Source organism: Geotrypetes seraphini, chromosome 1 (genome assembly GCF_902459505.1).
Source record: "Geotrypetes seraphini chromosome 1, aGeoSer1.1, whole genome shotgun sequence".
NCBI classification, from domain to species: domain Eukaryota; kingdom Metazoa; phylum Chordata; class Amphibia; order Gymnophiona; family Dermophiidae; genus Geotrypetes; species Geotrypetes seraphini.
Genome location: NC_047084.1, coordinates 362,912,631 through 362,934,401, shown reverse-complemented (window position 1 = coordinate 362,934,401; position 21,771 = coordinate 362,912,631). Strand labels below are relative to the sequence as shown.

Genomic DNA, 21,771 nt, shown 5'->3' with positions numbered 1-21,771 from the left:
ATAAATAATTAGAAGAAGCATTAGGGTCCGGGGATATATTGAGAAGGTTAGTTTGACTTGACAGAATTCCTGACAGATTTCCTGAATAACCCCCTTAAAATTTATGGTGAGCCTCTCAACCTCCTCTGCTGGGTACGATGGACCACTGGTCTGACCCAGCAGCGGCAATTCTTATGTTCCTTTGGAGGGAGCCTAAGGAAGTTCCTAATTGGACAAAATAAATGGCCAATCAGGGAATTTCTTAGGATCCTTCCTTGTCAACACTGGACCTTAAGCCTCTCCCTGATGCCTAAGGAAGTCCTTTATTGGCCAATCAGACCTCAATCAGGGACTTACCTAGGCTTCTTCTGAGCAAATCAGGGCTTTAGGCCCCTCCCCGTGTATCACATGCATATGCAGGAGCAGGAGGTGTTTTCAGTACCTCTTGCTCTGAACTTTAAGGTATGTACAAGGGGGCATGGAGGGGGAAGGGGCCTCCGGTGACAGGAGAGTGTGGACATTCCTCCTGCCTTTTTCTTCGGGGGAGGAGGGGGAGAGATCTTTCCAGGCAGGAGGGAGTTGGCATCCCTCCTGCCATCTTTTTGGGGTTCAGGGGGGGGGACGGTGGCTCAGGGGTGCTAGTGCCGGGGGGGGGGAGCTTTTTTAATGGGACAGATGATGCATGTTTAAGTTGCACAGAACATGTGTTCCATTAAAAAAAAAGCAGAAGCCCTGACAGCAGTGACAGGAGGCTTCTTCCCCTGTCACTACTGTTAGGGCGCTGCGCAGGTGTCAATCGCTCACTGAGTGTTTGAGTCGGTGGGTTTGCATGCAAACAGAATAGTGATTCAATCGCTGCTGGAAAGTTAGCTGGAGAATTGACCAACGATTGAGTCACTATCCTTAGTGAATCTAGCCCTAAAAGATTTGGACTAATCTGGTCACTTAAGGGGAATTTAACAAAGGGTGCTAAGTGCATTAGCACATACAATCGCTTTAGTGTGCGCTAACTGTTGAAGAGCCTATTATGTTCCTATGGGCATCTTTAGCAGTTAGCATGTGGCAATGCACTTAGCACCCTTTGTTGAATCCCTCCTTAGCAACTTTAACACTGACACATCTGATAGGAACTGATCTAGTGGATCAGCAATTATTAAGAACATAAGAATTGCCGCTGCTGGGTCAGACCAGTGGTCCATCATGCCCAGCAGTCCGCTCACACGGCGGCCCTCTGGTCAAAGACCAGCGCCCTAACTGAGACTAGCCCTATCAGCTTACTTCCTTGTTCAGCAGGTACTTGTCTAACTTTGTCTTGAATCCCTGGAGGGTGTTTTCCCCTATGACAGACTCCGGAAGAGCGTTCCAGTTTTCTACCACTCTCTGGGTGAAGAAGAACTTCCTTATGTTCATACAGAACCTATCCCCATCTATTGTTTTAAATGGTTAAAAGTTGTTTAACTAAAGATGCCACTAGAGTACATACTCTGCCTATACCAAAGACTGATGAATTAGCAGTTTATTTCAAAAGAAAGACTGATATCATGGTTCATAGACAAAATTGCGGAAGACAAAGGCGCGCACAGACAACTGAGTGCAAGACGGAGGCGCGCGCCGAAGAAAATGACAGTTTTTAGGGGCTCCGATGGGGGGTTTTGTTGGGGAGCCCCCCCACTTTACTTAATACAGATCGCGGTGGTGTTGTGGGTGGTTTGGGGGTTGTAACCCCCCCTCATTATACTGTAAACTTAACTTTTTCCCTGTTTTTAGGGAAAAAGTGAAGTTTTCAGTAAAATGTGGGGGGTTACAACCCCCCAAGCCCTCCACAACGCCCCCACAACGCGGCGCGATCTGTATAAAGTAAAGTGGGTCCCCCCCACACACCCCGTCGGAGCCCCTAAAAACAGTTATTTTCTTTGGCGTGCGCCTCCGCGCTGCACTCAGTTGTCGGCGTGCGCCTTTGTCTTCCGCGGTTTTGACCTGACACCGATATCATTGGACACCAAATTTGTTGAACTGGTAATAAGAACATAAGAATAGCCTTACTGGATCAGACCAATGGTACATCTAACCCAGTGTCCCATCTTCACGGAGGCCAATCCAGCTCACAAGTACCTGGTAAAAAATCAAAGAGTAGCAGCATTCCTTGCCACCAATCCAGGGCAAGCAGTGGCTTCTCCCACGTCTGTCTCAACAGCAGTTTATGGACTTTTCCTCCTGGAACTTGTCCAAATCTTTTTTTAAAACCAGCTACATTAACTGCTCTTATTACATCCTCTGGCAATGCATTCCAGAGTTTAACTATTCTCTGAGTGAAAAAATATTTCCTCCTATTGGTTTTAAAAGTATTATTCTGTAACTTTGAGTGTCCCCTAGTCTTTGTAAATCTTGATGCAGTAAAAAATCGATCCCTCTGTACCCCATTTTATACCACTAAGGATTTTGTAGATTTCGATCATATCAAAATTCTGAGTGGTGTAGAACGGGTTCAAGTGGGTCGATTTTCTACTCCATAATGGTAATGGTGAATGGTCTACTAGGGATGTGAATCCAGAAGATACATCTGAAATTGCAATTCCAGCTGGCAGAATAAAGGGATATTTTTTCCATTCCAAGAAAACAAGTTTCTGTCATTATTAAATAAATGTACTAAACCACATTGTGGTTTGGACACTTTTGCCCAGATTCTATAAACTGTGCTTAATTGATCTAGGCACCTAAATTACCGCCCACCCACCCCCATCCCTTTTATCAAGCTGCATAAACTAAATGCTGAGCCACTAATTGGAAAAGAATGGGCGGTTTGACATTTAGCTTACACTGCTCAGCTGTGCAGCTTGATAAAAGGGGGAGGTGGATAATTTTTAAATTGGCTTAATCAGTATTATTAAATGAGCAATAATGAGCTCATAATTGATAAAAATAAAACATGGATGACAGGCATCTAACTTGGTAGCGTGAAGCACCTACTGGAAAGTGGGCGTGGTTGGGGGCGGATCTTAGGTGTGTTTTGTGACAAGACGCATAAATTGGACTTAGGCAAGAGAACCCTGGCATAAATAAGGGGCACCTAAAATTCTTACGACTACCAGCGCCTGTCCAACTGAGGTACCACTAGGCATGATTCTATAAATGGCGCCTAACTGAAGATCGGCAGGCACTATGTCCCACATTCCTCAGTGCCTATTTTTTAGCTGCCATTTATAAAATCAGGGTCTTTCTTATAAATACTGCCCTTTCCTTTGTAATTTGCTTAATAACCACACTGTACGTATAATCTACTGTCATTAGAGCAATTTCCAGATATTCTCTTGCTAATATTATACCCCTTTACCCACAAAATCAAATCGACTACAATGTTCTACCCAACTACTGACTAAATGCAAATATTCCTTTTGTTACCAAATTACTGGAAGGCTATGTAGCAAAACAGCTTCCAGCCAATATTCAAAAAGATTGAACTGGCCGGAAACAACAGCTGACTGGTTAAATCGCTTGTTCGTGGCTATTTGTACATTTTCAGTGGCACTTAACCAGTTATCTCCAGTGAACATTACCAGTCAGCATTTAATTCAAAAGCAGCTCATCTGGGGTGTTTCAGCTTCGGAGCTGGGTTACATGTCGATGCAAGTAAACCACTTAAACCAAACCACATAAATAGCAGTCTTTTAAGTGGTTTGGCTCATGTGGTTATGAGCTGAATATTGACTTAACTGACTATGTGTTAGCCGGTTAAAAATAAAACCCCAGATATTCAATGCTGAAACCCGGACAAAGCCTGGCATTTAACATCTGGGAAAACATTAGTGGCAGACAGCAAAACGCTCACTGCTGCTGGCTGAATATTGGCCTGCTTATTTCTTACTAAGAGAAACAAGATATCCTGGACCCTACTCAATCAGGCTTTCAAAGCCACTTTCGTACTGAAGCACTGCTTGCAGCTCGTATTAGCTCAAAGCAGGACACTTTTAGCAATAGAATGTCATTCTATCATTCTACAGTTTGATCTAACATCAGCATTTGATCTTGCAGACCATTCTCTATTACTAAATGAGTTAAGGCCCGGATTCTTGAACCGGTAGAGATTTTCTAGGCACTGGTAGACGCCCATATCTCCATTAAAAAATGCCATCCAAACAGCATTTTTTTTTTACTTCAGAAAATTATTTTATTAACAAATATAGAAATGCAGCCAAGAAATGCATACAACAGTATCAAATTCACCGAACAGCAATCAAAAAAGATGTAATATTCACAATGCATCCCTCCCAAACACCTGAACTAATAATTGCGTAGAAGATCCCACCCATCCCACCTACCCCTCCAAATTAACAAACCAAATTATGTTTTCTCCCAGAAACAACACGAATCACAATCAGAGCAGAAAATAGCACAGAGACATACCCTTCTCCTCATCAAGACTGATCCCATAAGTCAAACCAAATGCAGTCAGATTTATGCATAGTTCCACACTTAAGGGCTATGAGTTTATACCAGTGCTCTTTTACTAAGCTGCGCTAGCAGTTTTAGCATGCGCCAGCACTGAGCTGGCGTTAGTTCTTGGCACGTAGCACGGGGTTAGCACGCGCGGTAAAAACATTAGCACACCTTAGTAAAAGGAGCCCATAGTGCACCAATGATGCATTTTGTCCACTACTAAATGCCAATTAGGTGTATCTGGCCTCTTCCAACCAGCGGCCAGAACAAGTCTTTCAGCTGTAAATAACAATTTGCAAAAACTAATTTCCCCATCAGTCATAGTGGGATCAAATCTACAGAGCAGGACCATGTTCCACTCCGCTGGAACTTATCCCCCCCCCCACCCTCCCAAATTCTACACAGTAACGCAAAACATAAAGTCCAGTAACCTTGAACTCAGGGAGAGTCCCACCACATATGGAGATAGGTCCTCAACAAGCCACAACCCCTCCTGCACACCCCACCCCTTCCCATCTTAGCAAACAGCACAGGCGTATAGTACCAACGCAAAAGTACCTCATAGCCATGTTCAGTAAGAGGAACTGCCATACCCATAGATACCACCTGAGACCATATCCCTTCCAAATCAGGATCAGTGAGCCCTCAACTCAAATCCTGCTCCCAGGCTTTTACATTTGACAGAAGGGCCCCACACCTAACATTAAGACATCGATACAGGGATTAAATATCCCCCTTCTGAAGTGCAGGGTCCACAAGCTGTTCAAACTGTGTCTTACCCCCTCTTGTCCCATAAGAGGACAGAGGAATGAATATAATGTTTAACCTGTAAATACAGAAATAAGTCCCGAGAGAGCAACTGATATTTATCCTGGAGTTCTGGAAATGGCCTAATCAACCCCCTACAAACAAACCAACAACAGTGGAGATACGCAATAAAGTTGGTGTGCAAATTTATTCCAAAACTACAGAGACTTGTGCGATGGCTTGACACGCACATGTTTTAGCTAGTATAGCCTCCCTCAGGAGCCTTATAATTAGTATACTATTTCTTGCGTAGATTTCTTATGGAACTTCTACACTCACGAGCACCTTAGATTCAGATATAAGGTGACTAGTATCTTTCTTTCAGTTTCACTTCTTGATCATCTCAATGGTATATAAGAGAACCTCATTCAAAAGTGGCTCTCAAATGGTTACTTTTGATATGCGACACTCTGTATGATAAAGAAAGCTCATTACAAGTGTATTGATTTTTTTTGCAAAATACTGCATGTGTGTTCTACATAGTATTGAAAGAGGCCGAAACACATGCGTGACAAGCCATCACACACTTAGGCAGATTTGGAAATAAAGTTGTACATCAGGAACTTTTCAACATCAACTGTTGCTTTGTTTAGCTTAGAGAACTCTTTTGCCATCTGCAATAGACCTAATTTATGGAATATAAGTTAATTTTACTATATTATATTGCATTCCATTTGCTTACTGGAGCACACAAAATACTATTATATGTGCTCACCCCCATATGAAATGATCTTCATGATACCCTCTATGCATCCTGCAATGATGCATCCTATCACATTCAAACAAAGTCCTGTCAATATTAAGAGAGGTGGGCCCAGAGAGACCTTAGGGTGATTGTGTTTGAGGATTTGAAGGCAACAAAACAGTATGGCAAGATGGCTGTAGCCAGAAGGATGCTGGGCTGTATATTGAGAGGCATAATCAGCATAAGAAAGGAAGTGTTGATATCTCTGCACAGGTCATTGGTGAGGCCTTACTTGGAGTACTGTGTTCAGTTTTGGAAGCCATATCTGGCTAAGGATATAAAAAGGCTTGAAGCGGTCCAGAGGAAAGCAACAAAAATTATATTGGGCTTGTGCCAAAAGACTTACAAGAAGAGATTGAAAGACATGAATATCTATATTAAAGAGGAGAAGAGGGACAGGGGTGATATGATACAGACATTTAAAAAGTTGAAAGGTAATAATATGGAAACAAATCTTTTCCAGAGAAGGGAAATTGATAAAACTAGAGGGCATAAATTCAGGTTGCAGGGTTGTAGACTTATGAATAATACAGTGGAACCTTGGTTTACGAGCATAATTCGTTCCAGAATGCTCGTAAACCAAAATACTCGTATATCAAAGCGAGTTTCTCCATAGGAAATAATGGAAACTCGCTTTGATACGTTCCCACCCACCCCCGAGGCCAGCGGCGCTGCTCCCCCCCACTCGCAAAGACCCTCCTTCGCGTGAACCGGCACACTCCCCCCGCGTGAACCGGCACCCCCCACCCGAACAACTTAAACTTACTTCCCCCCCCGGTCTGGCACCGGCACGCAACCCACAGGACGTGCCGGTGCCGCTAGAGAGGGAGAATTAGAAGTCCTTGAGCATGCGCAGATGCATGCTCAAGGCCGGCAGAAGCAGGAAGATCTTCTAGCGGCACCAGCCCATCCTATGGGCTGCGTGCCGGTGTCAGACGGGGGGGGTAAGTTTAAGTTGTTCGTGCGGGGGGTGCCAGTTCGAGCGGGGGGGCCTTTGCGAGCGGGGGGGGGAGCGATGCTGGTTATCGGGGGGGGGTACTCGCAAATCGAGTCGGTTTGCGAGACACATTTTGCGAGAATGTTTTGCTCGTCTTGCAAAACACTCGCAAACCGGGTTACTCGCAAACCGAGGTTTGACTGTAGTAAAAATTATTTTTCATGGAGAGGGTGGTGGATGCCTGGAATGCCCTCCCAAGGGAGGTGGTGGAGCTGAACGCTGCGATGGAATTAAATAAAAGTGTGGGATGAATACAGAGGATCTTTAATTAGAAAATGAATGACATAAAATAAACTAAGGCTGGTACTTATATGGTGATTTGGTTTAGGAAGGGCTTCAACGGAAGCTCCATTGATTTGGAATGTGAAGACAATACTGTGCAAAAACCCTTACCACCATCTATTTACTGGGCAGAAAGGGCTCCTGCACTAACCACACACTAATCGGTTAGTGTGCAGCGATGTGGCTGTGGTAGCAGATTAACACTGGGCACAGCTAGGTCTATGCCCTCAAACCCCCCCCCCAACACTAAGAAATATTTTCTATTTTTTAGCATGTTGGCAGTGTGCTCTGAACACAATACCACGGGTCTCCTGAGCACGCCCCATGGTAGTGGATTTTAACCTGCAGTAAGCACACATTAGTGCTCACCACACACACTCTCAGTCTCTCTCTCTCTCTCTCTCTCTCTGCATACTTTCCTTCTATGATATCTGTCAATTTTCCCCCTTAGGTACCCTCTCAAATCATTCTCCACTTCCCAACTTTAATACTTGCAGAAGTCCTATGTCTCTTGAAGGATCTACCCTCATACAAAACTTGGAGAATTTAAGTCTAGAGGCATTCTAAAGTTATTGAAAGTTAGTACAGTATTGTGCTTTCCAACCCAGTCTTCAGGCCAACCCTCAGCCTTTTTGGTTTTCAGGATATCGGCAATGGAGATGCATGAGAGAGATCTTCATACCACACTTGGTATAAGCAAATTTCTTTCATGATTATTCATTGTGGGTATGCTGAAAACCCAAACAGCTCAGAGTGCCTTAAGTTCGAGAAGCACTGGGTTTGGGGACACTCAAAAACAAAACTGCAGCAGACATGCACGTTCAGTATGATTTCATAACCTAGTTCTATTGAACTGAGGGTAATAAGAAAAACAGCTTCAAGATGACTGCATACATTCCATTATTTCAGCTAAAACCAACATTTGCAAATGCCACAGTGCTGTAATTTGCATGCTCCAGAAGGAACCACTTTTAAACTAATCAAGCTGTTCATTTATCTGCCAAAGTACATCATAAAAAGCACATTTTGGAAAAACTGCAAGGGTGTGTTAGACCAGAATACGTATAAGCTAAAAAACAGATTTTTTTTTTCATTTTTCTTTTGAGGGTCATGTGCATAATGCCATCTATGGAAAATGATTTCTGTAAGAAGTTGTACCTGTTCGATGCATTAACCAAAGTTTTCAAGCTGCTAGGATTACGGATAAGCTTGTCCAACATGCTGACAATTTCCTCAAACTTGGGCCTGCTGTTCCTGTCCTTTCGCCAGCAATCCAACATGAGCTGATACAGAGCAGCAGGGCAATCCATAGGACTTGGCAAACGATAACCTTCTTCGACGGCTTTAATCACCTACCAGAGATGGAGCAGATTTAAAATAGAAATGGTAATATTTAGCTATACCAGTTCAATGTTATCAAACCCTATTACAGAACTGATTTGGAATGAGCATTGGTCAGTGGTATTTGGATACTTAAATCATCTTAGAAAAGTATACTCAGAATTATTTCAAAGTGCATTATACGGTCAATCTGTGCACATTAAAAAGTTCTAATATGCATTTACAATGTGAACATAAATGAGTGAAATGAACCAAGAAAACATGTGTGAACAAATCTCCAAGTGAACTGAAAATAATAATAATAATAATAATAACTTTATTCTTGTATACCGCATTACCATGGAAGTTCTATGCGGTTAACAGATGAAGAGACTGTACATTTACAGCGAAGTTACATTTTCGGCGACGCTGCATTTACAGTGAGGTTAATTATTACAGCTAGGCTACATTTGCAATGAAATTACATTTGCTGTAAGTTACATACAGCGATATTACATACAGCGGAGAAGTTACATACAGCGATAAATATGAGAAAATCCTTCTACCATACACATCCCTGAGAGTTCTACAATTTCTTGGCATATGGAACAGAAGAACTGTAAGCATTCATATTCTATTCTGTTTCTATAAGCTTGCAATAATTTTGAATGTGCTTTTAGTAAAATTACATGCAAAAGAGAAAAGCAGAACCTCTCAAAAATACCTTTCAAAGCAACATTACTAAATACATTCATGTCAATACTCAGCCAGCACAGCGAATGGCTGGCCATGACTCTTCATAAAGCCATATATATTCAGTAATACTGTCTGGATACTCAGCAATGCTCAATATATATATGGACTGCTGGTCACTACCAGCTCTACATATTGCAAAGAACTCAGTAGCTGGCTGCAGAGCTATGTGGTCTAATTTAGTACAGTCTTTTTGCTGTCCTAGATTAGAATACATAGCAATATGTCTAGAGTTAGGTGAACTGACCTCATTCCACTGTGCTCTACCCTAGCACCCTAGTCCCAGGAGGTATGCTGTCTACCTGGTGCTAAAATCCAAGATGTTACAGAGAGATTGCAAAGACTCATCAAGCCTGATGACTATTATCCGATGCTGCTCATCCACATTGGCACAAATGATACTGCTAGGTATCCCTGCAAATGTATCAAAAAGTGATTTGTGGCTCTGGGAGAGAAGGTGAAGCAGTCAGTTGCGCAGGTGGTATTCTCGTCCATCCTCCCTGTCGAGAGTAAGGGCCAATTTAGAGAAGCAAGCAATCTGGAGATGAATTCATGGCTACGTGGATGGTGTCAAGCGCATTTTGGCTTCCTGGACCATGGGATGATTTTCAAGGGCTGCTGAGGAGGGATTGTATATATCTATCAAAGAAGGGAAGAAGTGTCTTCGGCAGTAGGCTGGCTAATCTACTGAAGAGGGCTTTAAACTAGAAGTGATGGGGAAGGGTGAGCAAAGCCACCGGGTAAGTATAAGCCCTCAGGTAAGTAAATCATGGAATACTTCTACATGGATGAGAAAAGGGGACAATGGCTGTAAAGCAGTATATGCTCGAAGTATGGGAAACAAAATTCTGGATCTAGAAGCAGTGATGGAAAAAGATGAGTTGGATATAGTGGTGATCACAGAGACTTAGTTCATGGAGAGCCAAGACTGGGATGTAGTTATACAGGGCTATAATCTATTCAGGAAAGACAGGGTGGGAAGAAAAAGAGGGGGAATAGCGTTATATGTTAAAGATCATATTAAAGCCACACAATTGCAGGATCTGCAGGACAAGGAAGAGACACTGTGAATCAATTTAGAAAGAGGGAATGGTAAATATATTTACATTGGTATGATATACAGGCCTCCTTCACAGGTGGCAGAAGTGGACAGAATTTTAATAGTAGACATTCAGAATATATCTAAAAAAAGGGGGGAAGTTTTCTAATAGGTTCTAATAGATTTTAACATGCCGGATGTTGATTGGGATATCCCTATTGCAGGGTCTTCTAGAAGTAGGGAGATCCTTGATTCTCTACAAGGAGACCTGTTCTAGCAGTTGGTAATGGAACCCACGCAGAATGGGGTCATACTAGACTTAGTGCTTACAAACAGAGAAAGTGTTTCTTATGTTACAGTGGGTGATCATCTGGCATCCAGTGATCACTTTTTGGTATTGTTTAATATTATGACAGGTATAGAGAGGGCTCATTCAAAAGTAAAGGTTCTAGACTTAAAAAAAACCCACTAACTTTGTTCAGATGGGAGATTACATCAAGGAATTGTCTGGATGGGAACGTCTGGAAGGAATAGAAATGCAGTGGGCAAAACTGAAAAGAGTTATTGTAAGGGCGACAAATCTTTTTGTGAGGCAAGTAAGTAAAAGTAAGAGGAAAAGAAGGCCACTTTGGTTCTCAAAAGTAGTAGCGGAGAAAATAATGAATAACAGGTTTTATTTATTTATTTTTCTCCCAGGAGAGCTCAAAACGGTTTACATGAGTTTATTTAGGTACACAAGCATTTTTCCCTGTCTGTTCTGGTGAACTCACAATCTATCTAATGTGCCTAGGGCAATGGGGGGATTAAGTGACTTGCCCGGGGTCATAAGGAGTAACATGAGTTTGAACCCACAACTCCAGGGTGCTGAGGCTGTAGCTTTAACCACTGCACCACACTTCTGCTGAATATTAATGGTTAGCCAGTCAAATTCTATGTAACCAGTCAGGAGCCATGACATTGAATTTTGAGGGGGTCTGTGTATTGCTTAAATCCCCAAACTTGATTTATTTATTTCAAAAATTTATATACCATTTTAAACCAAAATGGTTTACAAAAATGTTACATGTCTGATGCACCTTGAGCACTAATCAAATTGCCCAATCTCCACCATATGTACTGACTTCACCTGCTCCTCACACTTGTTCAGCTTATAACCAAGGAGTGCCCATTGACCAGTAGAATCCCCAAGGTTTATCTGTCAATTTTCTTGGCTACTAGAATCCTAAACCTGTCAACTTTTATAATAGATCTCCAGTTGTAATGCCTTCAGGGCTGGATTTGAATGAAAGATGCCCATAGGTAATTGCGGTAGGAATTAGTTCTCTTCCCCAATTCACCAGAATGGTGGATCTCTTTCCCCCTTCCTGATCACTGCTGCCCAAATCTATCCTTCTTCTATGTCCCCCCTCCCCCTGCACTGAAGATTGCCCAGCCATAACTCTTCTTTAGTATTTATTTATTTAATTTTCTATTCCATTCTCCCAGGGGAGCTCAGAACGGTTTACATGCATTTATTCAGGTACTCAAGCATTTTTCCTTGTCTATCCTGGTGGGCTCACAATCTATCTAATGTACCTGGGGCAATGGGGGGAATTAAGTGAATTGCCCAGGGTCAGAATGAGCAGCGTGGGTTTGAACCCACAACCTCAGGTTGCTGAGGCTGTAGCTTTAACCACTGCACCACACTCTACAAAAGATCACAGAAAGAGGAAGACAGACAAAAATATCAGGAAAAATTAAGAGAGGCTGGTCAAGAAGTCAGGAAAGCAAAGACACAAATGGAAGAAAAAAATAGCTGACACGGTAAAATGGGGAGACAAAACATTTTTTAGATATATCAGTGATAGGAAGAAGTATAAAAGTGGCATTGTGAGACTCAAATGTGAAGGGGAGGAATATATAGAAGGTGATAAAGAAAAGGCTGAATTGCTTAACAACTATTTCTGTTCTGTGTTCATTGGCTGAAGATCCGGGAGCAGGACCGCAGAAGACAAATGTGAAAAGCAATCTCAATATGTATACTTTAGAGGAAAGGCGAGAAAGGGGAGATAAAGACTTTTAAATATATATATATTACTCACCAGATATGGCTAAACACCCCCGATAAACATTTCAGCAGCCAAACATTTCAGCAGCCAACAATCAAAAATTATATACATTCAAATCTGCTTCATTTACTATCATAGGCAAAAAAACTCCACCACCACTGAAATGTATTTATCAAAAGGGTGAAAAATCCATCACTGTGCACATAGCCAAACCTAATAATAAAATTTTACTCATACTACAACATTTACTCTACTCCAAATAAATAAATAAATATGCAGTGTTCCCCCACGAATTCGCAGTTTGCAAATCGTGCACTCCAGTGGCGTATCTAGCATATGTGACACCCGGAGCCCATAATTTTTTGACACCCCCCCATCTGTATGAAAAACATGATTTTTAGTAACAATCCACAGGTCACACAAGAGATAAAAGCAGCATCTTACATACTGCAATGAGAAGTACATCAATATACCCATTGTAAAACTAAACAAGCCAGACTAGTACAGATCAATCCTACACAGTCAAACCTAACAGAAAACCATGTCTTTTCAAAAACACAGAACACAGAAAACACCTTCATCTAGTATGTAATCACAAACTAACCCCCCTCCCCTTTTTACAAAACTGTAGTGTGTTTTTAAGCCATGGTGGTAACAGCTCAGATGCCAACACTAAAAAACGCTCTACAGTTTTGTAAATGGGGAGACAGAATAAAAATACGTAGACAAAGGTTAAACTGAAGCACCATGCAACACCACAGAAACAGCAATGCATTTCCCCTAAAGCAAAAAAAATAAATATAATTGTTTTCTACCTTGTCTTCTCTGGTTTCTGCTTTCCTCATCTTATTGTCACTCTCTTCCTTTCATCCAATGTCTACCCTCTCTCTGCCCCTTCTATATGGCATCTTCTCTCCTTCTATTCCCCTTCCAGAAACTTTATGCCTCCCCTTTCCATCTCTTCCTTCACCTCCATTGGTCTGGCATCCATCTTCGTCCCTTCCCTCCTCCAATGGTCTGGCATCTCTCTCCTCTCTTTCTCTCTCCCACACCCCCATGGGCTGGCATTTCACTCTCTCCTCTCCCTTCCCCCCACTTCCATCAGCATCTGTCCCCTTTCTCTCCCTCCAACCCAATTCCATGCAGTATCCTTCCCCCTTATGTCTCTTTCCCCTTTCCCTGCAATTCCATCAGCATCTGCCCCCTTTCTCTCCCTCCATCACACTTCCATACCACCCTGACCCCCTTTCTCACCCTTCACGCTTCCATACCACCCTGACCCCCTTTTTCTCCTTCCACCACCTTGCTAAGGTCCTGTGATGACTGCGGCTGCTGGTCCTCCCCCTCCCCCCCCCCCCCCGACGTCACTTACCTCTTCTGGAGCAGAGGCAGCAGAAGTAGTCATCGCAGGACCTTCCTGCACTTCAGCATTGCACTGCCTGGAATAAGTACGGCAGCTGCGCTGAGGTGCCGTTTTGAGCAGCGCAGGAAGTTCCGGACCCGGCCGGTTGTGCACCCCCTTTGAAGCGTGCACCAGGGGCGGACCGTCCACCCCCCCTTGGTACGCCACTGGTGTACTCGCACATTCGCGGACTTCTCTGACCACCTCTTCCTGTAGTAAAGTAGGGCCTACACCAATCAGGAGCTGCATGTCAAAGCAGCTCCTGATTGGTTTAGCTCAACCTTACTACAGGAAGAGGTGGTCGGAACAGACTGCGAGTGATTTTCTTCACCCGCCGGTGCTCCTGCTGCCCTCTCCTGCCTCCCCTGCCTTTTGACAGGTGAAAAGCTGCATTTGCAGTTTTTTTTAAATTTGCGGGGGTTCTTGGAATGGAACGCCCGTGGATTTCGGGGGAGTACTGTATTTGACTGCTAACTGGATAATCTCTGCTTCTGCCCAAGGACCACTCCAATACTGTCCGGATAGTTCCAATTTGGTCAGAGGACATATTTAGCTGGCTGCCCCTGGAAGCACGAGTTTTGTTTAAATTTTTTTACCTCTGTTTTAAATCAATATTTGGCCTGGCCCCCACATACTTGGTGTCTCAATTTAATCTGGTTAGTTCTATTAGGCCCACACATAAAATTCATCTGTTCACCTATCCGACAATAAAGGACTGTCACTACAAAAGATTTCTGGATAGAACTCTCGCCTTCCAGGCAGGTAAATGGAACGATTGGCTGGGTAACATCATCCCACATTCCTCATCCTACTTTAATTTTAGAAAATCAGCAAAAACAAATTTGTTTAACCGATTTGCATCCTAAGAAATTTGTTAGTTTTCACTTCTTCCATTCTGTAAGCTTGTTGTCCGATGTCTTTGTATGGTGCTGATTTCCAGCTCCTCTTGTTGTTAACTGCCTCGAACTATCATGGCTTGTATTTGATGACTTTATACTGTGACCACTTCGCTGATTGTCCAGCACTTCTTGTTGTAAACCTCCTCATGCTTTCATGGCTTTGGTGGCATATAAGAATAAAATTATTATTATTATTATTACCATCTAGTTAGTGTTGATGATTACTTTATCTCTCTCATTGGCAATTATCCATTAATTAAGCGGATAATGGTCTTTGAACATTGGCCCCTAAAATTTTTATACATTTAAAAACCATAGACAGTAAAGCTCAAGAGCAGTATGATTTTTTTCCTTCCTTTAAAAAGATATGATTAATGTTTATCAAGTAAGGATTACAATTAGCAGCTGCAGCCTATAACGGTGCTTAGCTGATCACTTTTTTTTTTTTCGTTTGGGCTAATTGTAGGTGGGTGAAAGCTGAGAGAGAAATGAAGGAGAGGGAATAGATACCATCTTGAGACATTCACATATCACAGTAGGAAACACCATTAAGTTCAATTTCCTTGCTTTCCATAATTCATGCAGTCACCAAGTGTGGAAGATAGTCATTTAAGCAGTCAGGCATAATAAGTCAAAAAACCAAAAGACAAAAATAGTATACGTGGGAAAGTGATAAAATGACAAGCAGAAAATGAGCCAGAGCCAACATTTTAGTGATCATACAGACTAATTTCAATTATTTATGTTCTATTTTGTTCATTGTAGAACCAGTTCCATCTTTGTACACTTGATGGGGCTATTTTCACTGGTCCATCTTGTAGCAAAATACACAGACACCTTTTTTCCCCAAGGACCTGGTAAGCAGTTTTCAAAGGGAAACAACTAGGGTAGTTTACAAGATAGTCTGACATAAATGTGCCCATCTATTTTGCACTGAAGATACCCCGGGGCAGATTCTGTATGGACACAGGTCTCAGCAGTTGCCTAAGAAGTGGCTGAGAATCGCATACTGACATAATATACAGAATTGGGTAGCCCTAATGGACAGATGCCTAACCCCATCTAATCCCCCAATTTTCTATCTGGTGCCCATATCACCAGTGCCAATTAGAGAATCATGCCTACCTGATTGAGGGATCCCTTGCCATCAACTGATCACGGCAATGGAATCCCCAATCAGCTGAGCCAGCAGGCCTCCCCGAAGATGCAGCTTTGGGGAGGCCTGCCGGCTCAGCTGATAGGGTAAAAATACTTCTGCCACAATCAGCTGAGCAGCTACGGCAGTGGACCCCCATAAAATATGCCACAAAATTAGGAGGGATGCCCACTTCCTCCTTCCACCACCCCCCTGGAACCCCTGCCCCCCTGTTGAATACTGGCAGGACGAATGCCCATTCCCTTCTGCTGCAAACCCCCGAACACCCCCAGAAACCCTGACACCCTGTGAACCTTAACCCCCTGACACCTTCTCAAACCTGCAGATCCCCCACCTTGCACCCTTAAGTCAACCCCAACACCCCCTACCCCATACCTCTTAGAAGAATGTCTGGCCGCAGGGATGCTTCCTCCCTCCAGCTGGCATGCCCACCACTCCAAAATAGTGGGCCTTCCCCTTCCTGGTGAATTCTGGAATGCACTGTAGAGGAGCCTAAGACCCTGATTGGTTCATATGCCTAAAGCCCCACCATAGGAAGGGTCATTGGCACCTAGGCCAATCAGAGTCTAAGGCCACCTTCCGGGTGCATCCTAGGACTACATGATATATGAGGCAATTCTCATATACGGTCTGGTGCTGGTCACCTTTGAGATATCGCCTGAGCCAGAAGTTTACGTTGATTCATCAAGGGCTCATACTGATGTCCATTACTTAAAAGCCTTTTTCACTTTAACAGACTTCTTATCCAAAGGACCAGGTGTGTTAGCCAATTCCTTAGTGGTGTTACTCTTACTGCTAAACATGTTCCTGGTTTATTTAACGAGATTGCTCATGCTTTATCTCAATTTCAGTGGACTCGTTTTCGTGTATTGGCTCCCACGGCAGACAAGGAACCCACTGTTATGCCTGCAGAACTTTGGACCAGTCTACTGGATCCCTGGGTGTGTTCTTGAAGAATTCTATGGCAGAGAATACTTGGAATTCATACCGTTCAGGTTGGCGACATTTTTTGCAATTTTGGGATGCCAAGGATGTGCATTGTGATATGCCGTTTTCGGTGCCTCTTATTGTGCAATTTTTTCTTTTTGCTCGACAGCGCCAGTGGTCAGCGGGTGTGGTTCATGCATCATTGACTATTGTGGCTTTTCTGTCTCAGCTCTTTGGATATCAGAATCCTTGTTCATTGTTGTTTAATTAGAAAATTATTTGTGGGTTATCAGTGCTTTGCGGGTCTCCGATCTGTTAGGCCTAAGCGTTTGTCCAATACTTCAGAGCTATTGTGCAAGATTTGGAATGTGTTGCCTACAGTTTGTGTTGATGTGTTTGAACATCTAGCATTTCTGGAGTCGAGATGCTGCCCATTTTTTTGCTAGTTTCATTGTTGGGGAGTACAGCAACCACATACGGAGCATGTGTGTGTGTGTGTGTGTGGTGATGGTGGTGGTGCTGGGGAAGGGCGGGTTAACTCCCAAATCTTTTGAGTATAATGTTGCTCTATTCAAGCACCTTTCCATGATTTGAATGTTCAGGAAGCAAGTTTGAATACTACCATCTGTTTGTTGACATGAACATTCTTTCCCCTTCTGAAATGGGCAATAGCTGGGACATGGATGAAAGCCACTCTCCAATTTTCCCCAAATACGCCTAGAACATGCCCCCTTGCAATACAGATACTCCATGGGTTTGGATGGTCATAGCTCAGCATTGTAGAACAGGCCTTTCCATGTCTCTATATTGTCTAATGCCAATTTAGAAATACCTAAAATGCAAATATAACTTTTACAATGAGAACTATAGTATAATAGATTTTTGTATGGACCATATCAGCATTCTGAGTGCAGCAAAGTTCCTACTCTCATATTGTCTAATCCTTTTCTGTTTTCTATGTATTGCAGACCATAAGCTCAGACTCTACTGACATCAGAAGCCAATGAGCACAGACACTGAGACTGCTAATGCTCCTGCATTCAAAAGTAGTGCCTATAAACAATGGATTGTTTGTTGTCTTAGTCCTTTACTCATTGTCTCATGGTGACAGTAGAGTCAAAGCTCGGAGATACATAGGAACAACTAAGAAGCACAGCTCAGTGGTCTGGGTAGAGGTTGAGGTAGAATTTAAAGCAAAGGTCTATAGGAAGTAGGAAGAAAGGAAATTGGAGGTCTACTGAGTTGTGAAAAAGGTCCTGGGGATGTCTATAGGAGGCTAAATCTGAACTCCAGAATTTGAATATTGCTCTCTTTAGTGAGTCAATAAAAATGTAGGCTACATTAAATCAGAAAGTACATTACAGACAGCCTATTCTTGTTAGAGCTGAGCTTGCAAAATGTGGCTACCAACATAAGTACAGCAAAAGAGAAGGTTAAAATTAAATCCCCAACTATGTCTGGAATTTGAAAATGTAGGAACTAGGGAGGGAGATCCTACATTTCAATCCCTAGAGTTGTTCAGCAAGAGGACAGTCACATGCAAACTAGCACAGGGTAAATGCAAGAGCAGCAGCAATAATGGATGGTTGTAACCAGAAAAGCAGGAAACAATATGTACCCATTTTACTAAGGCGTGCTAGCCATTTTGGTGTGCACTAAATGCTAACATGTCCATTATAGTCTATGGACGCTTTAGCATTTAGTGTGTGCTCAAACGGCTAATGCACTTAGTAAAAGGACCCCTATGAAAGTTGTTGAAGGTGTGGGGGAGGGGTAGCATGAAATGGGAGACATGTGGCAGAAAAAGGACTTTAACCTGGTTGCTCAGGGTTCATTAGACAGGGGGAACCTGGTCTTGTTTGTCAATGCTACTGACTGCAGCAGGGGCTTTGGGAAATAAGGACCCTAGGGACAGGTGCATAGGCTATGGCATGTTCATGCTAGGCTAACAATACCTTAGCTCGCTGTGACCAATGTCTATGTTTAAAGTAGGCACTATTTTAAAAAAACTCAAAGACAGAATGTCCTCTTCCAATGTGGATCTGTGGACCAGGTAGGAGGGAAATCTATCAAATCTAAATAGAAATAGTTTTACCCTTCTGATTCTTAGATATTTTGTCATCCAGTATTTTTCTGGCAACCACTTACATCTTGATTGGTCATCTCCCAGTATGGTCTCTCCCCATAAGATATGACTTCCCACATCACTATCCCATAGCTCCAAACATCACTGGCTGAGGTGAATTTTCGGAATGCAATAGCCTCAGGCGCAGTCCACCGGATAGGAATCTTTCCACCCTAGAATGAGGAAATTAGAATTCTACTATTTTTGTGCTGGAATGTACTGTTTCCTGCCCTAAAAAAGATGCTAAGAAGAGATGTTGACTTTACATTCCTCTTTGACTTCAAATGACCCATTTCAATATATCTCAGTAAACAAGTACTTGTGGACTGACTGCTATACAGGCTCACTATTTCATTTATGTTTTTTTCTGGATAGTATAGGCAAATGTACGAACTATCAGAAATCAGATAGTCAATCTGGTATCTTCTTATAGATTCTGGCAGCCAGGAAAAGTAAATGGAATATCCATGCAAACTTCCTTTTAGGCACTAAACCGCATATGCACTAAGGAGAAAATTATATAAATGGTGCTTAGGTTACATGTCGCCAGGCGCTCTGATCGAGGATGCCTGGTGACACCTAACTAAAATCTGCATGGAACTTATTTTTTTTAAATTAGTTAATTGGTGTTGTACTTAACCACGCCATTAAAAAATGATTTAAAAAAATTTAAAAACCATTAACGTTACGCAAAGATATCCACGCAGCACCTATAGTGAGGTGCCCTCTGATGTCTAATGATACCTAACTGAAAAGTAGGCATAACTAGGGGTGGAGAATATGTGTGGTTGACTTAGACATTGCTATGCGTCTGAGTTAGCAGCTGGTAAATTAGGCTAGGTAAAATATATATTTAAAAAATATGCTGGCGTCTATTTCTAAGATGCATGGAGGACCATTTTTGATAGGACATCTAAGTCTGACTTTGGACATTTCCCACAAAACATCCAAAGTTGGAGGCGGAGAATCAACCATTTTCAAATGGGTATCCAAATATATATATATCCAAATATATATATATATATATATATTTTTTTTTTAAATTCCCTACTTATACGTCTTGGCCGTCAAAACGTCTAAGCCACCAGGGCATCTAACTTTATTCATCATTTTTGACCAAAAAAAGTCCAAATGTCCAAATAAGCACCATTTAGATGTGGAAGGAGTCATCATTGTAATGGACTGGCCACATAGACATCCCAATAAAGCAGTGGGGCACCTTAGAAGGCACTGCTGTGAACTTCATATAAAGGGTGCCAGATATACATCTCACTATAACCCCCTTATAATGTATGGTGATCCCTCTAAATCTCCCTCAAAACCTACCTGTCTACCACCCCAATAGCCCTTATGTGGCTGCAGGTGGTACTTATATGGCAGTATAGTAGAATTTTAGTGGGTTATGGACGACTTACTCCCCTTCCCCAAATATGAATAAAACACTGCATGCTGTACATACTGCTGTTGAACAGTAACATCTGGTGTAGGAAAGGTTAGACGATCAATACATTTTAATAATCAATTTTAATAAACTTGGAACTTGATCACACCAGTGTCTTAAGTAGCCTGGTGGATGGGATAATGAGCCACAGAGAGGAGGGCCCACACCCATAAGATACTCTAACCACTACATTTATGGTAGAAAGTGTGAGGCCACCAAAGTATAGTATAGTATAGTATAGTATAGTATACTGCCAAGTAAGTGCCCCCTGCAGCCATAAGGGCTATTGGGGAGGGAGATAGGTAGGTATAGTAGCTTTTGGGTGAGATATGGAGGGATCCCCATAAATAATATGGGGTTATGGTGAGAAGTGTATCTGGCACTCTTTATGTGCAGTTCACAGCAGTGCCCGCTAAGGTGCCCCACTGTTCTATTAGGATGTCAATGTGGCCAGTCCATTATAATGCAGGCTCCTCCCATGTCCAAATGGTCTAGATTTGGACATTTTCAACTTGGATGTTTCTGTGGTCGCAAACTTTCCACCATAAATGTAGCGGTTAGAGTGCCTTATGGGCCTTATGACTTATTTATTAGGACAAAACGTAGAAAAGAAGAAGGATTCAAAGTATGAACTGCAGCGGAACACAAGAAAAGCACAAAGGTGTTGATTCTGGAAGCAATGCCTCAGTGACAGGTGCCTTCATAATGGGTGCCTGCCGTGTGTCAATCACAGACAGGCGCTATTTCCAGGGACCCTAGGCCCTGGAAATAGCCGTAGATCAACAATATTCTCAGTTACTGCACCTACACTTTGGAATGCGTTACCTACTCATCTTCGGGCAGAGCAAAATTTAGTCAAATTTAAAGGAGCTTTAAAAAGCTTTTGACTAATAAACCCGTTATTCTTTTCTCATTGACCCCCTTAGTCCTTTTGTTTTTCTCCCATATACGTTCTCTTTCCTGTATTTATTGTAGTTCTCTCCCCTCTCCTGCTCATTCTTAGTACGTTTATTTTGTGTTTTGTGCTTGTCCGAGTAAAAATTTGTTTGTTTTATTGTTGATGTTTTTTAATTTGTTCTTACCCTTATTTTACTGTTGTAAAACGCTTGTATTTGATAAGCGTTCAATCAAATTTACAATAAACTTGGAAATGTAGGCCAAGGTATAACGGGGCTACATTTCCGGCGCCTAGCGACCTGTCAGAATCACAGCCAGTGGTGCATAGTGAAGCCGAAGTCTGTCATTGCCCCTACAGATGCCCACTTCTGGGATTTGTTGTCAGTATGTGCCGCTAGCCATCAGGTACCTAGGTGCTGGTCCTGGAGGACGCATAGTGGCAGCTTTTTTTTTTATGAGGGTATAATTGGGTTTTAATGGCACAACCAATTATCGTGCCACTTAAACCCAATTAAACTAC

General features: G+C 42.4%; 1 protein-coding gene across 3 annotated transcripts in view; it reads right to left on the bottom strand.

The window, feature by feature from the left end:
* Positions 1-21,771, bottom strand: part of EPHA5 (EPH receptor A5) — a 690,216-nt gene that overhangs the window by 32,509 nt on the left and 635,936 nt on the right. For all 3 annotated transcript variants that reach the window (XM_033914879.1, XM_033914888.1, XM_033914869.1), the window contains exons 15-16: positions 18,937-19,086; positions 8,403-8,596 (exon numbers count right to left, since the gene is read on the bottom strand). In XM_033914879.1, coding sequence (XP_033770770.1) covers positions 8,403-8,596; positions 18,937-19,086 — 344 coding nt within the window. The remainder of the gene's footprint in view (positions 1-8,402; positions 8,597-18,936; positions 19,087-21,771) is intronic.